Raw genomic sequence first — 19,888 nt, 5'->3', positions numbered from 1 at the left:
TCTCCAGCTGTGTCTGACTGGGGTTGAGCAGCCCGTGCCTGAGCCTGTGCCATCCTTGGCCAGGGTCCCTGGGCAGTGCCTGGTCTCCACTTCACCTCCCTTTACTCCTGTCCTCCCCTGACTCTGCTGCTGATCCCAGCTTGCTGTCTGTCCTGCTGCCAGGCTCTGTAATGTTTCCTGCAGCTTGCCATTACTTTCCTCTGTTCTTATTCCCTATATCAGGAAACCATAAATATGTATTTTAGAGCCGTCAGTTTTTTCGAGCGTGTGGAGTGCTGCCTCCTGAAAAATCCCAGCAGCAGATTTTGAGCCAAAGGGAAGATTGCAAAAATAGTTTCTCCCTTATGGCACATTGAAAGTTTCCCTTTTAGGCGAAATTGCCCAACCCTGACAGATGTATCTGAAGTTTTAAAAAATATGAGTCCCAGTATTTCACTTAAACTGTCATTCTTGGTAAAGGAAAATATTCCTTTTGGTATGGCCATTGATTTCCTTTGGATCTAAATAGGGGCTGAGGTCTGTCGGGTTCCTGCTGCAGCTCTGTGGTCAGAGAGATCTGTGCAGGTGCTGAGCAGCTGTTCCAGGCTGGCTCTGTGCTCAGACTGTGCCCTGAGCTGCTGGGGCAGGTGGAGGGGCTGCCCAGAGCCTGTCCCTGCCTGTGCTGGGCTCACACCCTGCCCAGAGCCTGTCCCTGCCTGTGCTGGGCTCACACCCTGCCCAGAGCCTGTCCCTGCCTGTGCTGGGCTCACACCCTGCCTGTCCCTGCCTGTGCTGGGCTCACACCCTGCCCAGAGCCTGTCCCTGCCTGTGCTGGGCTCACACCCTGCCTGTCCCTGCCTGTGCTGGGCTCACACCCTGCCCAGAGCCTGTCCCTGCCTGTGCTGGCTCTGAGCCCCTTCAGCACGGACATGCAGAATGTTCAGGGGGAGAGAGGGGGCTCTGCCCCTCTTTGGTTGGGACTGGAGGCAGCCCCTGCTCCTGCCTCACCGCCAGTGTCCCCCGGGTGCCACAGAGCAGGGCCCTGGGTAGGGCAGTGCTGCTCCTCCTGCCTGCTGCGTGGCCAGCCCGTGGGGACAGGCTGGGGATGGGCTGGCACTGCCCTGGCCCTGACCCTGGTGCTGTGGGTGCTGGACACAGCCTGTGGGTGCTGGTGGAAGGGCTTGGAATGTTCTCTGGGTCGGGGAAGAGCCTCTGGAGGGGCTCACCTGTGAGGCAGTGTCACCTCATGTCACTCCCTGGGGAGCTCCCTGCTGGGGCACGGTGCTCTGGTCACCCTTGGGGTGCTCTGGTCACCCTTGGGGTGCTCTGGTCACCCTTGGGGAGCTCCCTGCTGGGGCACAGGGTGCTCTGGCTGTGGCACCGTGCTGTGGGACCCTGGGGGCTGCAGCAGCAGCAGCTTTGGGGTGCCTGGGTTCTGCTGGGCTCCCTCTCTGGGCTGGTCTCAGCTTTGGGGTGCCCAGTCCCAGGGCAGGGCAGTGGGTTCTGCTGGGCTCCCTCTCTGGGCTGGTCTCAGCTTTAGCCTCGGTATTTTAAATGTTCCACAGCACGCCAGGGGCCACCCACAGCAGCCAGTGCCTGTCCTGCCAGGCTGCATTGCCTGGCTTTCCAGACGAGATAACTCGGTGGATTAATTAGATAGTGAAGTGCTAATAGCAATTGAAAAGAGATGTGCTTGCTGTGTGCCCCGAGTTTGGATTTATTACTACTACTTTCTGTATGGCCTATTAATTTTTGATGACTTTAGATAAATTGCATTCAGCCTGAAATAAATTAAAATAAGTGCATATAAATCATGTTCTATTCTTGGCTTCTGCAAAACAAATTTCCATTTCATCTCTTGTTGTCCTTCCTCTATTACATGTATCCTGCCGGCGCGTGTCACCCGTTATTGTGATGGAAGTCTTTTATCTCCTTGAGATTCCCGGGGTCTGCCTTTGAAGTGGCAGGGCTGCTGCAGACATGGCACATCTTAGATCATCTCAGCAGCTAATTTGGCCACATCTGTTTGATTTACCAGTTAACAAGGCAGACCTAAATACTAAATAGGTGTTCTTCCATGAGAGCGATCTACAGTTTGTACCCAGTACTCCTTGACATTAAATTAAACTTTGGAACTCAAAATCCAGCTTGTTTTATGACTCACATCCTCAAGTGATGTTCAGGCAAGTGTAGAGACAACCCTAATAAATGCCTGGTTTTAGATAGTGTTTAATTTACTATATGTTTATGTAAGGGTACGGTGACTAAGAACAGAATTGGCTCAGTTAATGCTGTGACGATTGCAGGATATCATTATGCAGATAATAAATGTCCATCTGCAGTAAATCATTGTTAGTTTACTTTTCATTTCATTTGGTGGGCTGTGCAGAAGCAAGGCCATGGAAGAAGTAAGTTATGTTTACAGTGCTTGATAAAACCTGCGGACTGTTGAGGCTTGGCAATCTGCTTATGGTTAATCCCTGTTTTCTCTGCTGTGTCGTGCTGCAGTGTCACCCTTCACAGAGCTGGTTCTTCTGCTTCTGATTTCCCCCAGTTAAACCTGTGTGTCTGGTTGGCATGCTGGGTTTGGTGGGCATGCTGGGTTTGCCCACGATGCCCTGTGGTTCCTTGGTTTCTGATTGCCCCCAGTTAAACTGTGTGTCTGGTGGGCATGCTGGGTTTGCCCACAGTGCTGGTTCCTCTGCTTCTGATTGCCCCCAGTTAAACTGTGTGTGTCTGGTGGGCATGCTGGGTTTGCCCGCAGTGCCCTGTGGTTCCTTGGTTTCTGATTGCCCCCAGTTAAACTGTGTGTGTCTGGTGGGCATGCTGGATTTGCCCACAGTGCCCTGTGGTTCCTTGGTTTCTGATTGCCCCCAGTTAAACTGTGTGTGTCTGGTGGGCATGCTGGGTTTGCCCGCAGTGCCCTTTGGTTCCTTGGTTTCTGATTGCCCCCAGTTATACCGTGTGTGTCTGGTGGGCATGCTGGGTTTGCCCACAGTGCCCTGTGGTTCCTTGGTTTCTGATTGCCCCCAGTTAAACTGTGTGTGTCTGGTGGGCATGCTGGGTTTGCCCACAGTGCTGGTTCCTCTGCTTCTGATTGCCCCCAGTTAAACTGTGTGTGTCTGGTGGGCATGCTGCTTTTGCCCACAGTGCCCTGGCCAGTGTCTGGCTCCCCCTTCACCCTCATCCCTCTCCAGTTCCCACTGGGGAATGAGAGTGTTGGTGCTTTAAAATGGTGGCATCTGTAGGCAAAGGAAACCCTAAGAACAATTTTATTCACAGACTCATAGAATCCCAGAATGGTTTGGTTGGGAAGGGGCCCTTAAAGTCCATCTTGTTCCAATGCTGGGCTCAGTGCTGGGCTCAGTCCTTGTCTCAGTCCTTGTCTCAGTGCTGAGCTCAGGCCCCTCTCCCCATCCCTGGAGCAGCAGCAGGTGCCCCAGCCCGGCTGTTTCCGCACGCACATCTATTAATACCTCACCGAGCTGCAGTCGTGCTCTGCTCTGCTGCTTGACTCATCCCCTGGATCACTCTGGGCTCTGTGTGAGGTACCAGAGCCTTGGCGAGCTGCCTGCACTGCAGCCCTGCAGTGAGGGAGCCCCTGGGCTCTGCTCCCTCTGCCTTTGCCCCAGGGCATGGCACGGCATGGCATGGCATGGCATGGCAGGAGCCCTCAATGTGGCTGTGGGGCTGCTGCAGAGGGAAGCACTCTGCTGTGTCAGCAGCAGTGAGGGGCAATGCCCAGGATGTGTTCATGTCCCTGCTGGGAACACTCTGCTGTGCCAGCAGCAATGGGGCAATGCCCAGGATGTGCCCATGTCCCTGCTGGGAACACTCTGCTGTGTCAGCAGCAGTGAGGGGCAATGCCCGGGATGTGTTCATGTCCCACAGAAACACTCTGCTGTGCCAGCAGCAATGGGGCAATGCCCGGGATGTGCCCATGTCCCACAGAAACACTCTGCTGTGCCAGCAGCAATGGGGCAATGCCCAGGATGTGCCCATGTCCCACAGAAACACTCTGCTGTGCCAGCAGCAGTGAGGGGCAATGCCCAGGATGTGTCCATGTCCCACAGAAACACTCTGCTGTGCCAGCAGCAGTGAGGGCAATGCCCAGGATGTGCCCATGTCCCTGCTGGGAACACTCTGCTGTGTCAGCAGCAGTGAGGGGCAATGCCCGGGATGTGTTCATGTCCCACAGAAACACTCTGCTGTGTCAGCAGCAGTGAGGGCAATGCCCAGGATGTGCCCATGTCCCACAGAAACACTCTGCTGGGACATGTGCCCTGCTGCAGGAGCCCTGTGGGATTTTTACCTTTCTGAGCACTTGGCATTGTTACTGCTGTCTGCTGCAGACAATATGGAGCAATTCTAAAATAAAGTGCTTTAAAAAGGATATTCTATTTTTCTCCTCGATTTCTGAACTTTATGGGCATGTTTTTAAGCTGTGTTGCAAGGGCAATGCTGGAGCTGTTTGTTGTGTAGAGGACAGGGGAAAGCCAGCACAAACCCAGAAATGGAGCCTTTGAGGAAGGAGCATCCGTGATGTCAGGAGATGTGTGAGCTGGCAGCGCTGCCCCTGGCCCTCACTTTGGGCCCCTTGCTCCTGCTTCTGCGCTCCCCTGGGCTCTGGGGCTTTGTGGCTGTTTGGAGCCCTCTAACTGGGACCAGGGTTCAGGATTTCCCAGTCTCGTGGCTCCCCGTGGGCATTCACCTCTCCAGTCCTATAGCAAGGGTCAGACGTGGTGGCATTGTGGAGCTGCCTGGTGCTCCTGCCTGGTGCTCCTGCCTGGTGCTCCTGGCCAGCTCAGCACTGGGGTGCTGGCACAGCCCCAGACCAAACCTCCGGGTGGGTGTCTTTGATTCAAATGGTTTTTTCTCGGGTACTTTGTTTTCAATTCAGCAAAACCCCCGACCTGTTTGCAAACCACTGACCTTGGTGAAACTGAAGCTCCTTGTTCTCCACTTCACTGTTCCCAGCAGCTGGAGTGCCCCAGATCCCAGAATCTCCTTTCACATATTCTGGCATGGCTGTGGGGTGCTTGTGGTGGCTGGGCTGAGATTTCCCTTCCTCCATCCCCAGCAGATGAACATCATCAGCTCCCAGACTATTTTTTCCTCCATCACGACACTGAATTTGCAGAGACTTTGAGAGCCCTGGGTGGATTCCTTCCCACCCATCCTCCTGGAAGGGCAGCCAGGAGCTCTGTGATGGCCTCAGCAGTGCCAGGTGATGTCTGAGGCAGGCCCTGAGCTGGCAGCTGCTCCAGCAGCCCCCGGTGTGCCCGCTGGGCATCCCTGCCATGCTGGCCATGCAAACAGGAACTGGATGTTGTTTGTTAATTAATGGCTGTTCTAGGGATTCCTCTGCTCCCATGTGTTGTGTGATCCACGGTGTGTAAACGACCCTTTGGAGCACTGGCAGATGCTGCACTTTGTGTCCCAAAGAGGAGGAGGCAAAGCCCCAGCATGCAGCATGCTGGGCACAAGGAGCCATCACGTTATGTGGCATTTCAGTCCTGGGTTCCTTGGATCCATTCCAGGCAGGGATTTTGAGTTCATTAGCACTTTCCCTGGCCTCTGTGTGCTGCTGGAACAGGTGGGCAGCCGTCCCCACAGCCTGCAGCTGACTGGGTGCCAGTCTGTGCCCACTGCTGGCCCTGGCAGTGCTGCTGGGGGCTCAGAGCAGCTGTGCCCACCGGGCTGGGCTCACTCTGCCATTCCCAGCACCTGCCACAGCTCTGTGGTGGCAGTCTGCCCTGAGGAATGCTGGCCGCTGGGTCTGTGTGTGCCCAGGGTGCACCAGGGGCTGTTGGGGTGTCACCAGGAGCAGGTGGCTCCTCTGGAAGTGCTGGAGATCCTCTAGTGGGTGTCACAGAGCCCTGTGTGGCGCTGGAGCTGGAGAGTGCCCCAGCTGTCCCTGCACCCTGCCCGTGCGTGGGCTCGGTCCCAGGCCAGCTCAGGGAGCCTCCTCTGTGCAGGGATGGCTGTTCTGCAGCTGCCAGGGCTGGGGCTGGCATGAGCCTGGCATCCCTGGGGAGGGAGCTGGGATGGGATGGGATGGGATGGGATGGGATGGGATGGGATGGGATGGGATGGGATGGGATGGGATGGGATGGGATGGGATGGAGGTCTGTACTCCAGAGCTGGGCTGGGCGGGAATGGAGGTGTGTGTTCCATGGATGGGCTGGAATGGAATGGAATGGAATGGAATGGAATGGAATGGAATGGAATGGAGCTGTGTGTTCCAGAGCTCGGATGGGCTGGGCTGGAATGGGGGTCTGTGTTCTAGATCTGGGCTGGAATGGAAGTCTGTGTTCCATAGATGGGCTGGAATGGGGCTCTGTGTTCCAGGGCTGGGCTGTGGGTGATGTGAAGGCCAGAAGACCTGTGGAACACACCTGGCAGGGGAAGGACCATGGGAGTGTCACCCACTGTGAGGGGACATCTCACCTCAGAGTGGCCAGGGGAAGGAGGGCAGGGGTGGCAGGGCTGGAGGGGTCCCTGCCTCCATGAGCCCTGGCCCTGCCCAACACTGTCAGGCCTGCTCCACACCTGAGAAATGGGGGAGGAAAAGTCTTCCTCATCTTCCTCTGCTCAGAGACAGGAGCAGAGCCTGGGGACTCCAGTCTGTCCCCTGCAGCTGATGGGAGAACAGGGGGGCTCCCAGCTCCCACAGTGTGCTGGGGCTCACAGGTTTCTCTATTTGGAGACACAGTTCCCACCCTGTGTGACCACGCAGCCCACAGCAACTCCAGCTTAGGTTTTGCAGACATGAATAACTCAAAGTGATCAAATGTAGCAACAGGATGGATGCAAAGAGCAGTATGTGTGAGAGGCTTTTTTTGTGAATCACAAATGTCACATAAAGAGCTTGCTACCCTTGTCCTGAGCAGTGCCCACCTTCCCAGGAAGCTGGCATTTGTTTTATGTATGAAGGCAGTTTCCTTTCTGTTTTGTTATCTTCCCAGCAAGTAATGGGAATCACACATTGCTTTCATTAGTCCAAAAGGTGTTTTCTGCAATGACCTCTCAGCCATGTCAGCACTGCTATCTCTATAAAATTATCTGTGTGGGGGATAAGGTGTGCTGGGAGAGGAGGGGACACCTGTGCAGGCTGACTTTCAGCAGCTGTGGATTTTGGTGAATGTCTCTGGTGGGGCACTGAGCACTCTGGGAGGAATTGCTCTGTGTTTTCTCAGCAAGGAGGTGAAATGTTTCCCTGCAGCCAGGGATGATGCCCATGGGGAGGATGGGCTGTCCCCATCCCTGCACAGCCTGGGCCACCAGCTGCCACATGCAGATCCAGGTGTGCCTTTGCTGTTTCCATCGCTTGGGGCATCCAGGTGCCAAATCCTCACTGGTCCTCGTGTCAGTCAGGGCTGGGGGTGCTCAGCTCTGATCACCAGCCCCTCTCCATCAGCACCCCAGGCTCTGAGGGCTCAGTCCCTCCTCCTGTTCAGTGTCATTGCAGGTGTGTGTGGGGTGCACTCGCCTCCCTGCCCAGGTCACTGGGAGGGTCACAGGCCAGGACTGTCCCTAAGCCCAGGGCGTGGGGCACAGTGCTGGGGACTGGCCTTGCCAGGGGCCTGCTCTTGCCCCATTTACTGCAGCCGTTTGAGCCTGATGTTCACTGATGGCCTTGCATCCAGCCCTGGCTATTTAGCCTCAGGATATTGGCACAGACGACATCCAAAACTCTTAACATCCAAAAACCCACCTCTGCTGCTAGGTAACTTTGTGGGAACCTTGTCATCCCAGCTGCTGTTTAAGTCATTTCATCTTGCAATGGTATTTCCAAACTCATGAACTTGCAGATTTGGGTTCAGGCCTGTGTTAGTCCTGGGTGGCTGTAGCAATGGACTTGGCTGAATCCAGGCACATGAGTTTATTCATGGCCATGAACCTAAACTGGCAGCCTTAGGTTACCCAATTTAATGAGTGTGGGGTCCCCAGGCAAGGCAGTCCATGCACCCCATGGCTGTGTGCAGGTGCCCTGAGCTGCTGAGCCCGTTCCCATTCCCATCCAGTCCCTACCAGATGTGCATAAAAGGAGCAGAGGCCACCTGGAAAGGACAGGTGACAGTCCCTGGCCATGAATGCAGCTGCTGGGCTGGGAGGTGGCTGGTGGGTGACACCAGTGGGTCTGGGGGCTGCAGCAGGCAGTGTCCTTCACTGCTTGGCATTGCCATTCTCCTCCAGGTCCTTGTCACCTGCAGGGCCACTCTGATTTGCAGTGCTGTCATGAAATGAGTGCACAGAGCATAACAGAATGCTGCATGGCACTTTGCTTTCTGCTGCAGGTCATGGCAGTGAGAATGGTGCTGGTTATGGTGGTTTGGGAGCAGCTCCAAGCACTGCCCATGGCAGCACACCCTGCTTTGGCCCACAGCAGCAGGCTTTGGTTTCTCCAGTGGGAACTCAAAAGCTGGAGTAGTCCTGAATACTTGCAGTCCCCAGAAGTATCAGGAAAAAGTACATTGATTGTGCTGCAAAGCAGGTTTAGGGCTGGCATTTTCACTAATCATTTTGTTGCCTCTGCTTGCACGGCACCACAGATTTGGTGTGGTTTAAGGATGGGCTGGATAACAGGAGCAATTGTTGTTGTTCTGACGTTAAATGTCTTTAAATATCAATGACGATGCAGGAGCTCTGGTTCTGGCTAGCTGTGAAACTGCATTTCAGCTGAGCTTCATTAATGCATCTCTGGGGTGGTAATGGGTCTGAGTAATCTGATCTGAGCACGTATAACTGTGCCAGTCCCAAAGGGAGCTGAGTGCTTCAGTCTCAGCGTGGAGCCCCTCTGAGCCTGAAGCCATTGCACAATTCCCTCAGACACGTGCTGGGTGCTTCTCCAGGGACCCTGCTCCTGCTGTTCCAGGGAGGAGCACCCTGAGCCTCCCACCTGTCCCAGGGAGGAGCACCCTGAGCCTCCCACCTGTGCCAGGGAGGGGCACCCTGAGCCTCCCACCTGTGCCAGGGAGGGGCACCCTGAGCCTCCCACCTGTGCCAGGGAGGAGCACCCTGAGCCTCCCACCTGTGCCAGGGAGGGGCACCCTGAGCCTCCCACCTGTTCCTGCTCCAGGGAGGGGCACCCTGAGCCTCCCACCTGCCCCAGGGAGGGGCACCCTGAGCCTCCCACCTGCCCCAGGGAGGGGCACCCTGAGCCTCCCACCTGTTCACCTGCCCTAGCCTCCCATCCCCAGCCTCCCGCCCACGCTGGGAGCCCTTGGCACAGTCTCTGCTGGGTGACCTCGCTGGGCTGCCTGGGCACTGCTGCTGGCAGCCCTGCTCCCACTCACCACGAGGAGCAGGGCTGGCAGTGTGAGCAATAAAGCTGATTGAACCGCTGGGCTTTCCAGGGGGAGCCGGAAAGCTGTGATCAGCTAAAATTAGCCCAAGATCCGTTTTTATTTAGATCTCTGTTGTGGGGGCTTTTCTTGGTTTTTTGTTTTGTTTTGTTTTGTTTTTTGGGTGGGTTTTTTTGTTTCATTTTGTTTTATTTGCATTTTTGGGGTTTGAATGACATAAAATCAGCTCCTTCTGAGTTTATTCTGAAAATAGCATTAAGAGCTTAAATGTTCAGTGGAGATGGCTGTAAACCCATTGAGCTGCTGCGATTTCAAGGCCGCTGAGAGTTTCAGCTTGGCAAGGGAAGCACACATGAGCCACTCCTCATTTTGTGTACCTGGACATTTGTCACTATGGCCAGCAGCCTGGGAGGGCAGGGGCTCTGCTGGGATGTGGAGCTGTGCTGGGCAGCAGGATGGGCTCGAGCAGGAGGGGCTTGAGGGGCAGCTTCCCAGTGGCTTTGTCATTTGTATGAGTGTCAGTGTGTACCCATGGAGCTGCAAACATCCCTGACTCTCAGCTGCACTCCTGGCAGGCACTCCTGTGTCGGGATGGGGGGATGGAGAAGGACCAGGTAACACAGGGAGGGTAGCTCGTTGCCACCTGAACTTCAGTTCCATGGTTCAACCTCAGACTGTCTGTCTTGGCTCTTTTGTTATGCCTGTCTTAACTCACAGAGACTAACTGCTGTGTGCTCTCCCTTGCAGGCTCTTGAATCTGTTCTACAATGGAAAAACTGCTTTTGTTTCTGCTGTTCATTGGCATAGCGGTGCGAGCTCAGATCTGCCCCAAGCGCTGCGTCTGTCAGATCTTGTCTCCCAACCTCGCCACCCTGTGTGCCAAGAAAGGGCTCTTGTTTGTTCCTCCCAACATTGACAGGAGGACCGTGGAGCTGCGGCTGGCAGACAACTTTGTTACAAACATTAAAAGGAAAGACTTTGCCAACATGACCAGCCTGGTGGACCTGACGCTATCCCGGAATACAATCAGTTTTATCACACCTCACGCGTTTGCCGACCTGCGCAATTTGCGGGCTCTGCATTTGAACAGCAACCGATTGACTAAGATCACTAACGACATGTTCAGTGGGCTCTCCAATCTCCACCACTTGATACTGAACAACAACCAGCTGACTTTAATTTCTTCCACAGCTTTTGACGATGTTTTAGCTCTCGAGGAATTGGATTTGTCTTACAACAATCTGGAAACCATCCCTTGGGATGCCGTGGAGAAAATGGTCAGTTTGCACACTCTCAGTCTTGACCACAACATGATTGACCATATTCCTAAGGGGACCTTCTCCCACCTGCACAAGATGACCAGGCTGGACGTCACGTCCAACAAACTGCAGAAGCTGCCGCCTGACCCGCTCTTCCAGCGCGCTCAGGTGCTGGCAACCTCAGGAATTATCAGCCCCTCGACGTTCGCGCTGAGCTTTGGTGGGAACCCCTTGCATTGCAACTGTGAGCTCTTGTGGCTGAGGCGCCTTTCCAGGGAGGACGACCTGGAGACCTGTGCCTCCCCTACGCTGCTGTCGGGCCGGTACTTCTGGTCCATCCCCGAGGAGGAGTTCCTGTGCGAGCCGCCGCTCATCACGCGGCACACGCACGAGCTGCGCGTGCTGGAGGGGCAGCGCGCGGCCCTGCGCTGCAAGGCCCGCGGCGACCCCGAGCCGGCCATCCACTGGATCTCGCCCGAGGGCAAGCTGATCTCCAACGCCACCAGGTCCACGGTGTACGACAACGGCACGCTCGACATCCTCATCACCACGGTGAAGGACACGGGCTCCTTCACCTGCATCGCCTCCAACCCCGCGGGGGAGGCCACGCAGACCGTGGACCTGCACATCATCAAACTGCCCCACCTGCTCAACAGCACAAACCACATCCACGAGCCTGACCCGGGCTCCTCGGATATCTCCACATCCACCAAGTCGGGCTCCAACGCCAGCAGTAGCAACGGGGATACTAAAGTCAGCCAGGATAAGAAGGTGGTTGTCGCGGAAGCGACGTCCTCCACGGCTCTGCTGAAATTCAATTTCCAGAGGAATATACCTGGGATCCGTATGTTCCAAATCCAGTACAATGGTACTTACGATGACTCCCTTGTTTACAGGTAAGGCAGCCCCAGCCTGCCTGGGTGGGACCGTGCTGGGTGTGTGGTGCTGCCGTGTGGCCCTGACCCGGGCACCCCTGTGCCGCAGTTCCTGCGCCATGCCGTGCCAGCTGAGCACAGCCCAGCCCCAGCAGCTCGTGGTGGGAGCCTCAGGGAGGACTCATGCCATTTCTACTCACAAACGGGAAAATTACCTAGAACAGTGTTATTTTTAGGTAATCCAAGTGGACTTCTAATCCTCTGAACTGATCTGAGAAAGGTTGTGAAGGTAGATGGATTAAATGGTGCCTAATGTGCTCAGCTTTGTGGAAGCACAGGAAAGACAGTGTGAGCATGTTCCTCACAGCACTTTCTGGTGATGCCCGTGCTGGGGAAGTGCAGGGGGGCTCTGTGCTGCCAGGTATAGCTGTTGCACCCTTCAGCACTGGCTTTGCTCGGTCATTTCTTCTGTGCATTTCTTTATCCATTACTAGGACAAGGGGTGCTGGCTTTAAACGGAAAGAGGGTAGATGTAGATCAGGTAACTGAAAAAAATTCTTCCCTATGAGGACAGTGAGATCCTGGCACAGCTTCAGAGAAGTTATGGGTACCTCATCCACGGAAGTGTCCAAGGCCAGGCTGGACAGGGCTTGGAGCTGCCTTGTCTGGTGGAAGGTGTTCCTGCCCATGACAGGAGGGTGAACTAGATGGTCTTTACATGTTGCTTCCAACCCAGGCCATTCTGTGATCCTGGGATTCCATGTTTTTGGTGTGGTGGTTCTAATGGGGGGCTGTGCCATGCTGAGCCGTGCCAGGGGCCTTGGCAGTGACTGCTGCTACATGGAAGGCCGGGCAGGAGCTGCTGGGGATGGAGATGAGCCCCACGGGGACAGTGGACAAGCCGTGGTGGTGCCCAGCACGGCCTGGGCTGCCCCGCAGTGTGGGAAGACACCGCTCTGTCCGCAGGTTCATTCACACTGGTTTCCTTATCCCCCAGAATGATACCTCCCACGAGCAAAACCTTTCTGGTGAACAACCTGGCCGCGGGGACGATGTACGACCTGTGTGTGCTGGCCATCTACGACGACGGGATCACCTCGCTGACGGCCACCAGGGTGGTGGGCTGCACGCAGTTCACCACCGAGCAGGATTACGTGCGCTGCCACTTCATGCAGTCCCAGTTCCTGGGCGGGACCATGATCATCATCATCGGTGGGATCATTGTGGCGTCTGTGCTCGTGTTCATCATCATCCTCATGATCCGCTACAAGGTGTGTAACAACAACGGGCAGCAGAAGGCCACCAAGGTCAGCAACGTGTACTCGCAGACCAACGGGGCTCAGATCCAGGGCTGCGGCGGAGCGCTGTCGCAGTCCATGTCCAAGCAGGCTCTCGGGCACGAGGAGGGCGTCCAGTGCTGCAAAGCCGCGGCCGACGGCGCCGCGCAGTCGCCGGACGCCGGCTCCGGCCAGGACTCGGCCACCACTACCTCGGCTTTGCCTCCCGCCTGGACTTCCAGCTCTCCCCTGCCGCAGAAGCAGAAGCGCAAGTCGGGGCCCAAGGCCGGCAGCGAGGCGCAGGGCGAGGCGGGCGGCGGCGCCGAGCCCCAGAACTCCAACAGGAACAACTCCACGGCCCTGGCGCTGGCCGGGCGCGGCCCCGAGGCGGCCCCCACGTACAAAAGAGCACAATCCAAGCCAAGTAAGTTCCTGACGCTGCCGGCCGAGGCCAGCCGCGCCAAGCGGCGGCGCTCGCTGGGCGGAGAGCTGCTGGAGCCCCGCGGCCCCGCCGGCCTGCGCTCCAAGCGCAGCATGTCCATGAACGGGATGCTGCTGCAGGCAGACTGCGCCCAGGGCGGAACGGCACCTTTCTCCAGTTCTGAGTGGATATTGGAAAGCACTGTGTGACCTGCTTTTTTTTTTCTTTTTTCTTTTTTTTTTTTTTTTTAAGTTTTGTTTTAACTAAAACCACCAAACGTTGTGTGAAACTCCCTTTCCCAGGGAATTGGATTTGGATGTCCACTGCTGTCTCGCTGATTAATGGCTTGTTCATGCGGGGTTCTGTATAAGCCACCCAGTGCACACGGGGGTTTATTTAGTTTTCGTTTGGTTTTATTTAATATCAAAACCGAAGGCAACATTCAGAGATTAAAAAAAAAAAAAAAAGGAAAAAAAGATTAAGGGGCGAAAAAAAGCACGAAACAGCACCAGTGCCTTCCCTGCTCTAGGACTGGCTTCCTGGTTCTGCGGTAGCAGAAAACAAAAGAGAGAGTTTTCACAGAAAAAGCCTTTTATAAAGGAAATGCAATTTCCTCCAAGCTAACAAATAACCACTTCTGGATCAATCAGTAAAATGATATTTTTTAAACCGGTCAGACTGTACATTTCTTTTCCGTGACAATGGTGTTGCCTTTGTTTTTAGGCAGATGCTGTACAGGAGCAACAACGCTGTGTTGTTATGTTGTGTAAAATAAAATATTCACTCGGTACGCCAGCCAGCCTCGGGTTACTGCCCTGCCGGGCTGGGCCTCGGTGCTGCTGCAGAGCTCCTGCCACGGGGCACCAGGAGCACCAGGAGGCACCAGGGCACGGGGCCATTCCCCTGTGCTGGCTCTGGCTGGCTGGGGCTGGGCTGGGGAGCACTGGGAGCCTGCAGTGGCTCTCCCCGAGAGGTGCCTGAGCTGGGATCCCACAGCCCGAGCTGGGATCCCGCACCCAGACCTGGTGCAGGCAGTGCCCTGTCCTGCAGCCCTGGGCAGGGAGCGGGGCTGGGGCACCTCGGGGTGCTGGCACAGCTGAGCAGGGCTGTGAGCAGGGACAGCAGGCGGGCAGGCAGGTGGGCAAGCAGGTGGGTAGAGAGGTGGGCAGGTGGGAAGGTGGGAAGGCAGGTGAGCAGGTGGGCAGACAGGTGGGCAGGTGAGCAGGCAGGTGGGCAGGCAGGTGTGCAGGCAGGTGAGCAGGCAGTGGGCAGGTGGGCAATCAGGTGGGCAGGCAGGTGGGCAAGCAGTGGGCAGACAGGTGGGCAGGCAGGTCACCAGGTAGGTGGTCAATCAGGTGAGCAGGTGGGCAGGCAGGTGGGCAGGCAGGTGGGCAGATGGGCAAACAGGTGGTCAGGCAGGTGGGCAGGGCTAGCAGGTGGGCAGGCAGGTGGGCATGCAGGCAGGCAGATGGGCAATCAGGTGGGCAGGCAGGTGGACAATCAGGTGGGCAGGCAGGTGGGCAGGCAAGTGGGCAGGCGGGTGGGCAGGCAGGCGGGCAGATGGGCAATCAGGTGGGCCGGCAGGTGGACAATCAGGTGGGCAGCTGGGCAGGCAGGTGGGCAGGCAGGTGGGCAGGCAGGTGGGCAGGTATCCGGCAGGTGGGCAGGCATGTTGGCAGGTAGGCAATCAGATGAGCAGGCAGGTGTCTAGGCAGGTGGGCAGGCAGTGGGCAGGCAGGGCTGCAGCCAGCAGGGTTGTGGCCATTCAGCACCTCAGCTGGTTGGGTGATGATGGCCATCTCCTGCTGTCCTAGACTCCTGAGCCATATTTCCTCAGAACTTTATGGTTTGGTCCGGTTCTCCTCAGTCCCTGAGTGCATTGAGGCCGCAAAGATGGTGGTCTCACCTTTGAGCTGTTCCTAATTGCTGTGCCTGTGGCATGGAGTGCTTCTGGGCCACTCTGCAGGGACAGAACCCACAGCAGCAGGGGACAGCAGGTGCAGATTTCGTTGTATGGATGGCAGCTGCTCTGCTCACTGTAAAGGGAAGCATGCAGTTAATATTAATTAAACTCACATGGTCATCATATTCAAATTAGAGACAGCTTAACTCTGAATATCTGAGTACTGTGCATTCTCAGATGCCAAATAACAGGTTCATGATGGGCTTTGTGGCCATAAAAGAGAGAGAACAATTAAATTTAATACCCTGTGCTTGTTCTTGGGGCACAGTAACTCAGGCAGGTGCCTGAGGCCAGCCTGGCTGCAGCCAGCCCCAGGGCACTTTGCGAGCACGTGTCACAGTGGGGCACAGCCCCTGGCACCCGTCTGTGTCCCTGGGGCTCTGCAGTGGGCTGCTCTGGGTGATTCTATTGCCTGTCACGGAAGGACAAAGTCAATGAGGGTGGTGTAAAGGACCTAAAAGGAAGAGGCTGCTTCTTTTTTAGGAACCCTTTTTGCTTCCCTCAGGAAATGTAGAGACCAAATAGGAAACAAAGCCTCAAAATGAGAAACCCTGCTTCCTGCTGGAAAAGTTTAAAAAAATGCAATAAATCCCTCTTTGGGTTGCGCTGGCAGCCCATCAGCAGTGCATGAACAGAAGGGAGCTATTAAATAACATGCTGTGGGTGACAGGGGTGCCTGTCCAGGGCCTGGCACTCTGATGCCAAGGGCTTTGCCCAGTGTGGGTCAAACATGAAGGTCTGAGCCCCAGTGAGGGGCTGTGCTGGCAGAGGCACCTTATCCTCATTCTGGGGTACAGGAGGGTGTCACAGGTTTGCTGTGGAGTGGCTGGGTTTGATCATGCATTTTAAAAACACCCAATGAAAATGCTTTTCTATGTTGTCTAAAACTGGACCTAAATCTGTGTGATGTTTTGTCAAAGTGCTAAAATACTAATGGTGTCTTGTGGTTTAAGGAGGTTTATTTTTATATATTTGTAATTTTTCACTCAGAGGAATAGTTTTCTAAGCACTGCAGCTGATGTTCTGTCCACGGTGCCTCTGTGTGCAGGGACCTCATGGCCCTGTGTTTGGTTCCTTTCTGCTGGCATGCAGGAAAGGGGATCTGGGCAGCCAGGGGCTCCTCCCATGCCAGCTTCTCTCCTGGCTGACAGGACATTCATCCCTTGGGAGTGCCCTGGGCATGGAATCAGCTGTTCCCACTGGAATAACTGTGCAGTAGGACGCTGGGTTTATTCAGGCTCAATTCGAAGTGTGGGAAGCCCCATGGAGGAGGGAATTCTCTGTCCTTTCTGTTCTGCAAAAACCATATGTTGCCAACTGTGAGACAGAAAGTGCTGAGATGCCCCTGGGTCAGAATAACTCCAGGTTATTTCCCCCAGGCTGCAATAACTGCTCAGCACAGGTGATGGGATGGGTGATGTGCTGTGGCCCAGCATCACCTCAGCCATGGAGGGCTGTGCAGGGGCTGAGCCCAGGGAGCCTCCCTGCCCTGGGCCATGGCCTGCCCGGCTGGGCTCTGTGTGCTGCTGCTCAGCCATGGATTATCGGGATTTTAGCCATGACAGGGTCTCTGTTCACAGGCCCTGGTGGAGGAGGAACTGCTGCAGGAAGTTCTGAGCTCTGTCTGCAGTGGCTGGAGCACAGCGTGTGCCCAGGCCCTCTCTGCAGAATGGCCCTGCTGGGGCTGTGCTGGGCTGGGCTCTGGGAGTGCCCCAGACCAGCACAGGGTGCTCCTGCCTGCTGGGACCATGACAGCCCTGCTGGCATTGCTCTGGGAGTGCCGCAGACCAGCAGAGTGGCACGGAGCTGTGGTCCGTGGGCAGGCCTGAGCAGCTGTGTGTGCCCTCCAAGAAGGGCAGGAGGGCCCTTGTGCCATGGCAGAGCGTGCCCGAAGCCACGGTGGGCACCAGCACAGAGAGGGGCACGCTGCTGCCTTGGGAGTGGCTTCAAACCAGGAATAAAGGCTGCACCGGCACCACGGTCACCTCTCTGCCCATCAGCCATAAGGGCAGAGCCTGAGCCACGCTGGGGCTTTGGGGCACTGGAGCCTGAGCAGTGCCACTCACACGTGGGCACAGCTGTCTGTCAGCCCTGTGGTCACTGAGGAATGTTCACCTCCCTGCTCCTGGTGCTGCTGCCCCTCAGGGGCACCATCACTGCCAAAAAGCTGCTGCTGCCCCTCAGGGGCACCATCACTGCCAAAAAGCTGCACCAGCAGCCGACCCCAGTTGCACAGTGCCTTCTCCTGGCAGTGATGCTAATGTTGGTCAGAGTTCTGGTTTAACAGCACCAAACTGGCCAGTCCTTAGGATCCTGCTCACCAATAACGTGGTTCTGCTGTTTGCACTTTGCAAATGTGTCCTGGCTGTGTGCCGGGCCTGGGGCACAGCCTGGGCTGCCCGACCCCGCTGTGCTGGATTGCTGTGTCACCCCAGGTGGCTGCAGAGCTGCACTTCAGCAGGGTCTGGGTCAGGAAGGTGAGGGCTGAGCCCAGGCTGCTGTGCCTGCCTTGGTGCAGGCTGGTTTTGCTCCTGCAGTGCCAGGCTGCTGCTCTGGTGCTGTGTGCAAGCTGTGCCACCTCCTCTGCAGGGAAATTGCCCTGGGAATGAGGAAATCCAGCCAGGCTGGAGCCCAGCCCCTCATGGGCACACAGGGACCCCGCCTGGCCTGGGGCCAGTCTGTGCTGTGGGGGCTTGTTGTCTTATGCATCACAACAGTTCTATCATCATTATATGGTGTCTTATACATCAAGAGTTCTATTATCATTGTAGTGCAAGGGTTCCATATCCTCAGAGTCTCATACCTCCTCAATGTTTGTTACAGGCAAACTCTGAGCACTGACTGTTCCTGGTCCTTGCAGCAACCCTCTGACTCCAGATCCCACCAATCCAGTCTTTTATAATACTGTTCTTATTGGCTACAGGTGCTGCTTGTTATCATCCAGCCTGCTCCCAATACTTAGTAATAGGGTCCAGCTGCAGCTCGTTGGGGGATAAGATTGCATTCTACATTACCTTCATTTACCCAATACTGTGTCCCCTACAGGGGCTGTGACCCACAGCACCCACAGAGGAGATAAGATCACTTTCTGCATTACCCATACTGTGTCCCCTACAGGGGCTGTGACCCACAACACCCACAGAGGAGTTTGGGTGGTGCCTGGTTGGTGTTGGCACATGGCAGTGGCACACCTGCCATCCCCCAGGTAAGTGGGACTGTGCTGGGTGCCAGGAGGTGGCACAGCTGTCCCATGGGCTGTCCATGTGCTCTGGGCAGCACAGTGGCACGTGGCACACCCTGGTTGCAGTGACCTCAGGAAGGTGGGTGCTGTGTCTGTGTCCCCCTTTGCTCTGCCCTGGTGTCCCCAGCTCTGTGTGACCCCCTGGCAGTGTGCAGAGCTGGGGACCCTGCCCTGGGCAAAGGCTTGGCCTGTGCAAGGGCAGCAGCAAATCTAGAAAGTGGAGAACTCTCTGGTTCTGGAACAATGAGCTTTGCTGGTTCTGCTGGGCGTTCTGGGTGTTGTCTTGTGGGATTTTCCCTGAAGCAGAAGCAGCAGCAGTGCTGTGCTGCACTCCCTGATGGTGACACAACTTGTGGCAGAGGTGTGGGTGGGGACATTGGGACATTATCCCTGTCTCCTGTTAGCCCTGTCTCCTCTTATCCCAGCCTCCTGTTATCCCAGTCTCAACCCAGTCCCCTGTTAGCCCAGTCCCCTGTCCCCTGCCATGCTGTGCTGCCCAGCCCCTGCGGGGCACATGGCACCAAGTCAGGGGGTGCCAGGGCTGAGGGCAGGGTTTGCTGCTGCTTCCTGCCCATGCTGGCCCCAGGGCAGCTCCTGGTGGGTGCAGTGCCCATGCTGGCCCCAGGGCAGCTCCTGCTGAGGTCCCACATCAGTGTCACCTGGGCCATGGCAGGGCAGGTGCTGCTCGCTGTGCCCTCACTGTGTGTTGTGTCTCTGTGCAGAGGCCAGGGCACCGTGCCGGGTGCTGCTGCTCGCCGTGCCCTCACTGTGTGTGTTCTCTCTGTGCAGAGGCCAGGGCACCGTGCCGGGTGCTGCTGCTCGCCGTGCCCTCACTGTGTGTGTTCTCTCTGTGCAGAGGCCAGGGCACCGTGCCGGGTGCTGCTGCTCGCCGTGCCCTCACTGTGTGTGTTCTCTCTGTGCAGAGGCCAGGGCACCGTGCCGGGTGCTGCTGCTCGCCGTGCCCTCACTGTGTGTGTTCTCTCTGTGCAGAAGCCGGGGCCCCTCTGCAGGACACCAGCCCCAGTGCCCTCCCTGAACACACTGCCACAGATGCTGCTCCTCGGCAGAAGTCGCTCCGGTTCAGCCTCTCCCAGGACTGACCTCTGGCTCTCCCTGCGGAACCTCTACTTGAAGCTGCAGCCCAGGCCCCCCAGGCCGGCTGCCTCGAGGAACTGTCTTCCCCTCACAGGATTCCCATCTGCCACTCCAAGTCTGAAATTCCTGTTTTTTCTGGTGTCCAGGTTTTTTATAACTGAAAATGACGACGAAGAATCTGGTGGCAGCAGCTGGTCCCAGTCATGTTCCATGTCACCAGTGGTGAGCTCACGAGCTGTAAACATGGTAGCTTCAATCACCTGAACAAATAAATGTTTTACTACGACGGCATGGGCATGGTGCTTGATCCAGGGGTTGTGCCTGGCAGGATGGGTGATCCAGACGGACCCCATGGTGCTGGGGTCTGTGCCTATATAGGAACCCCATGGTGCCCGGAGTCTGTGCCCATGGAGGGACCCCATGGTGCCTGGGGTCTGTGCCCACACATGGACCCCATGGTGCCCGGGGTC

General features: G+C 56.3%; 1 protein-coding gene across 2 annotated transcripts in view; it reads left to right on the top strand.

Annotated features, from left to right (window-relative positions):
• LRFN5 (leucine rich repeat and fibronectin type III domain containing 5) overlaps positions 1–19,614 on the top strand; it is a 40,823-nt gene extending 21,209 nt beyond the window's left edge. The window contains exons 2-4 of one of the 2 annotated variants that reach the window (XM_059474416.1): positions 10,035–11,442; positions 12,419–13,122; positions 19,314–19,614. In XM_059474416.1, the coding sequence (XP_059330399.1) occupies positions 10,055–11,442; positions 12,419–13,122; positions 19,314–19,423 (2,202 nt within the window). In that variant the 5' untranslated portion in view covers positions 10,035–10,054 and the 3' untranslated portion in view covers positions 19,424–19,614. Of the gene's footprint in view, positions 1–10,034; positions 11,443–12,418; positions 13,789–19,313 lie in introns of those variants that run through there. The other variant, XM_059474415.1, reaches the window with a different exon arrangement.
• Positions 19,615–19,888: the final 274 nt, after the last annotated feature.

This window comes from Ammospiza nelsoni, chromosome 6, assembly GCF_027579445.1.
Source record: "Ammospiza nelsoni isolate bAmmNel1 chromosome 6, bAmmNel1.pri, whole genome shotgun sequence".
NCBI lineage: Eukaryota > Metazoa > Chordata > Aves > Passeriformes > Passerellidae > Ammospiza > Ammospiza nelsoni.
This window is presented reverse-complemented; position numbering and strand designations above follow the sequence as displayed.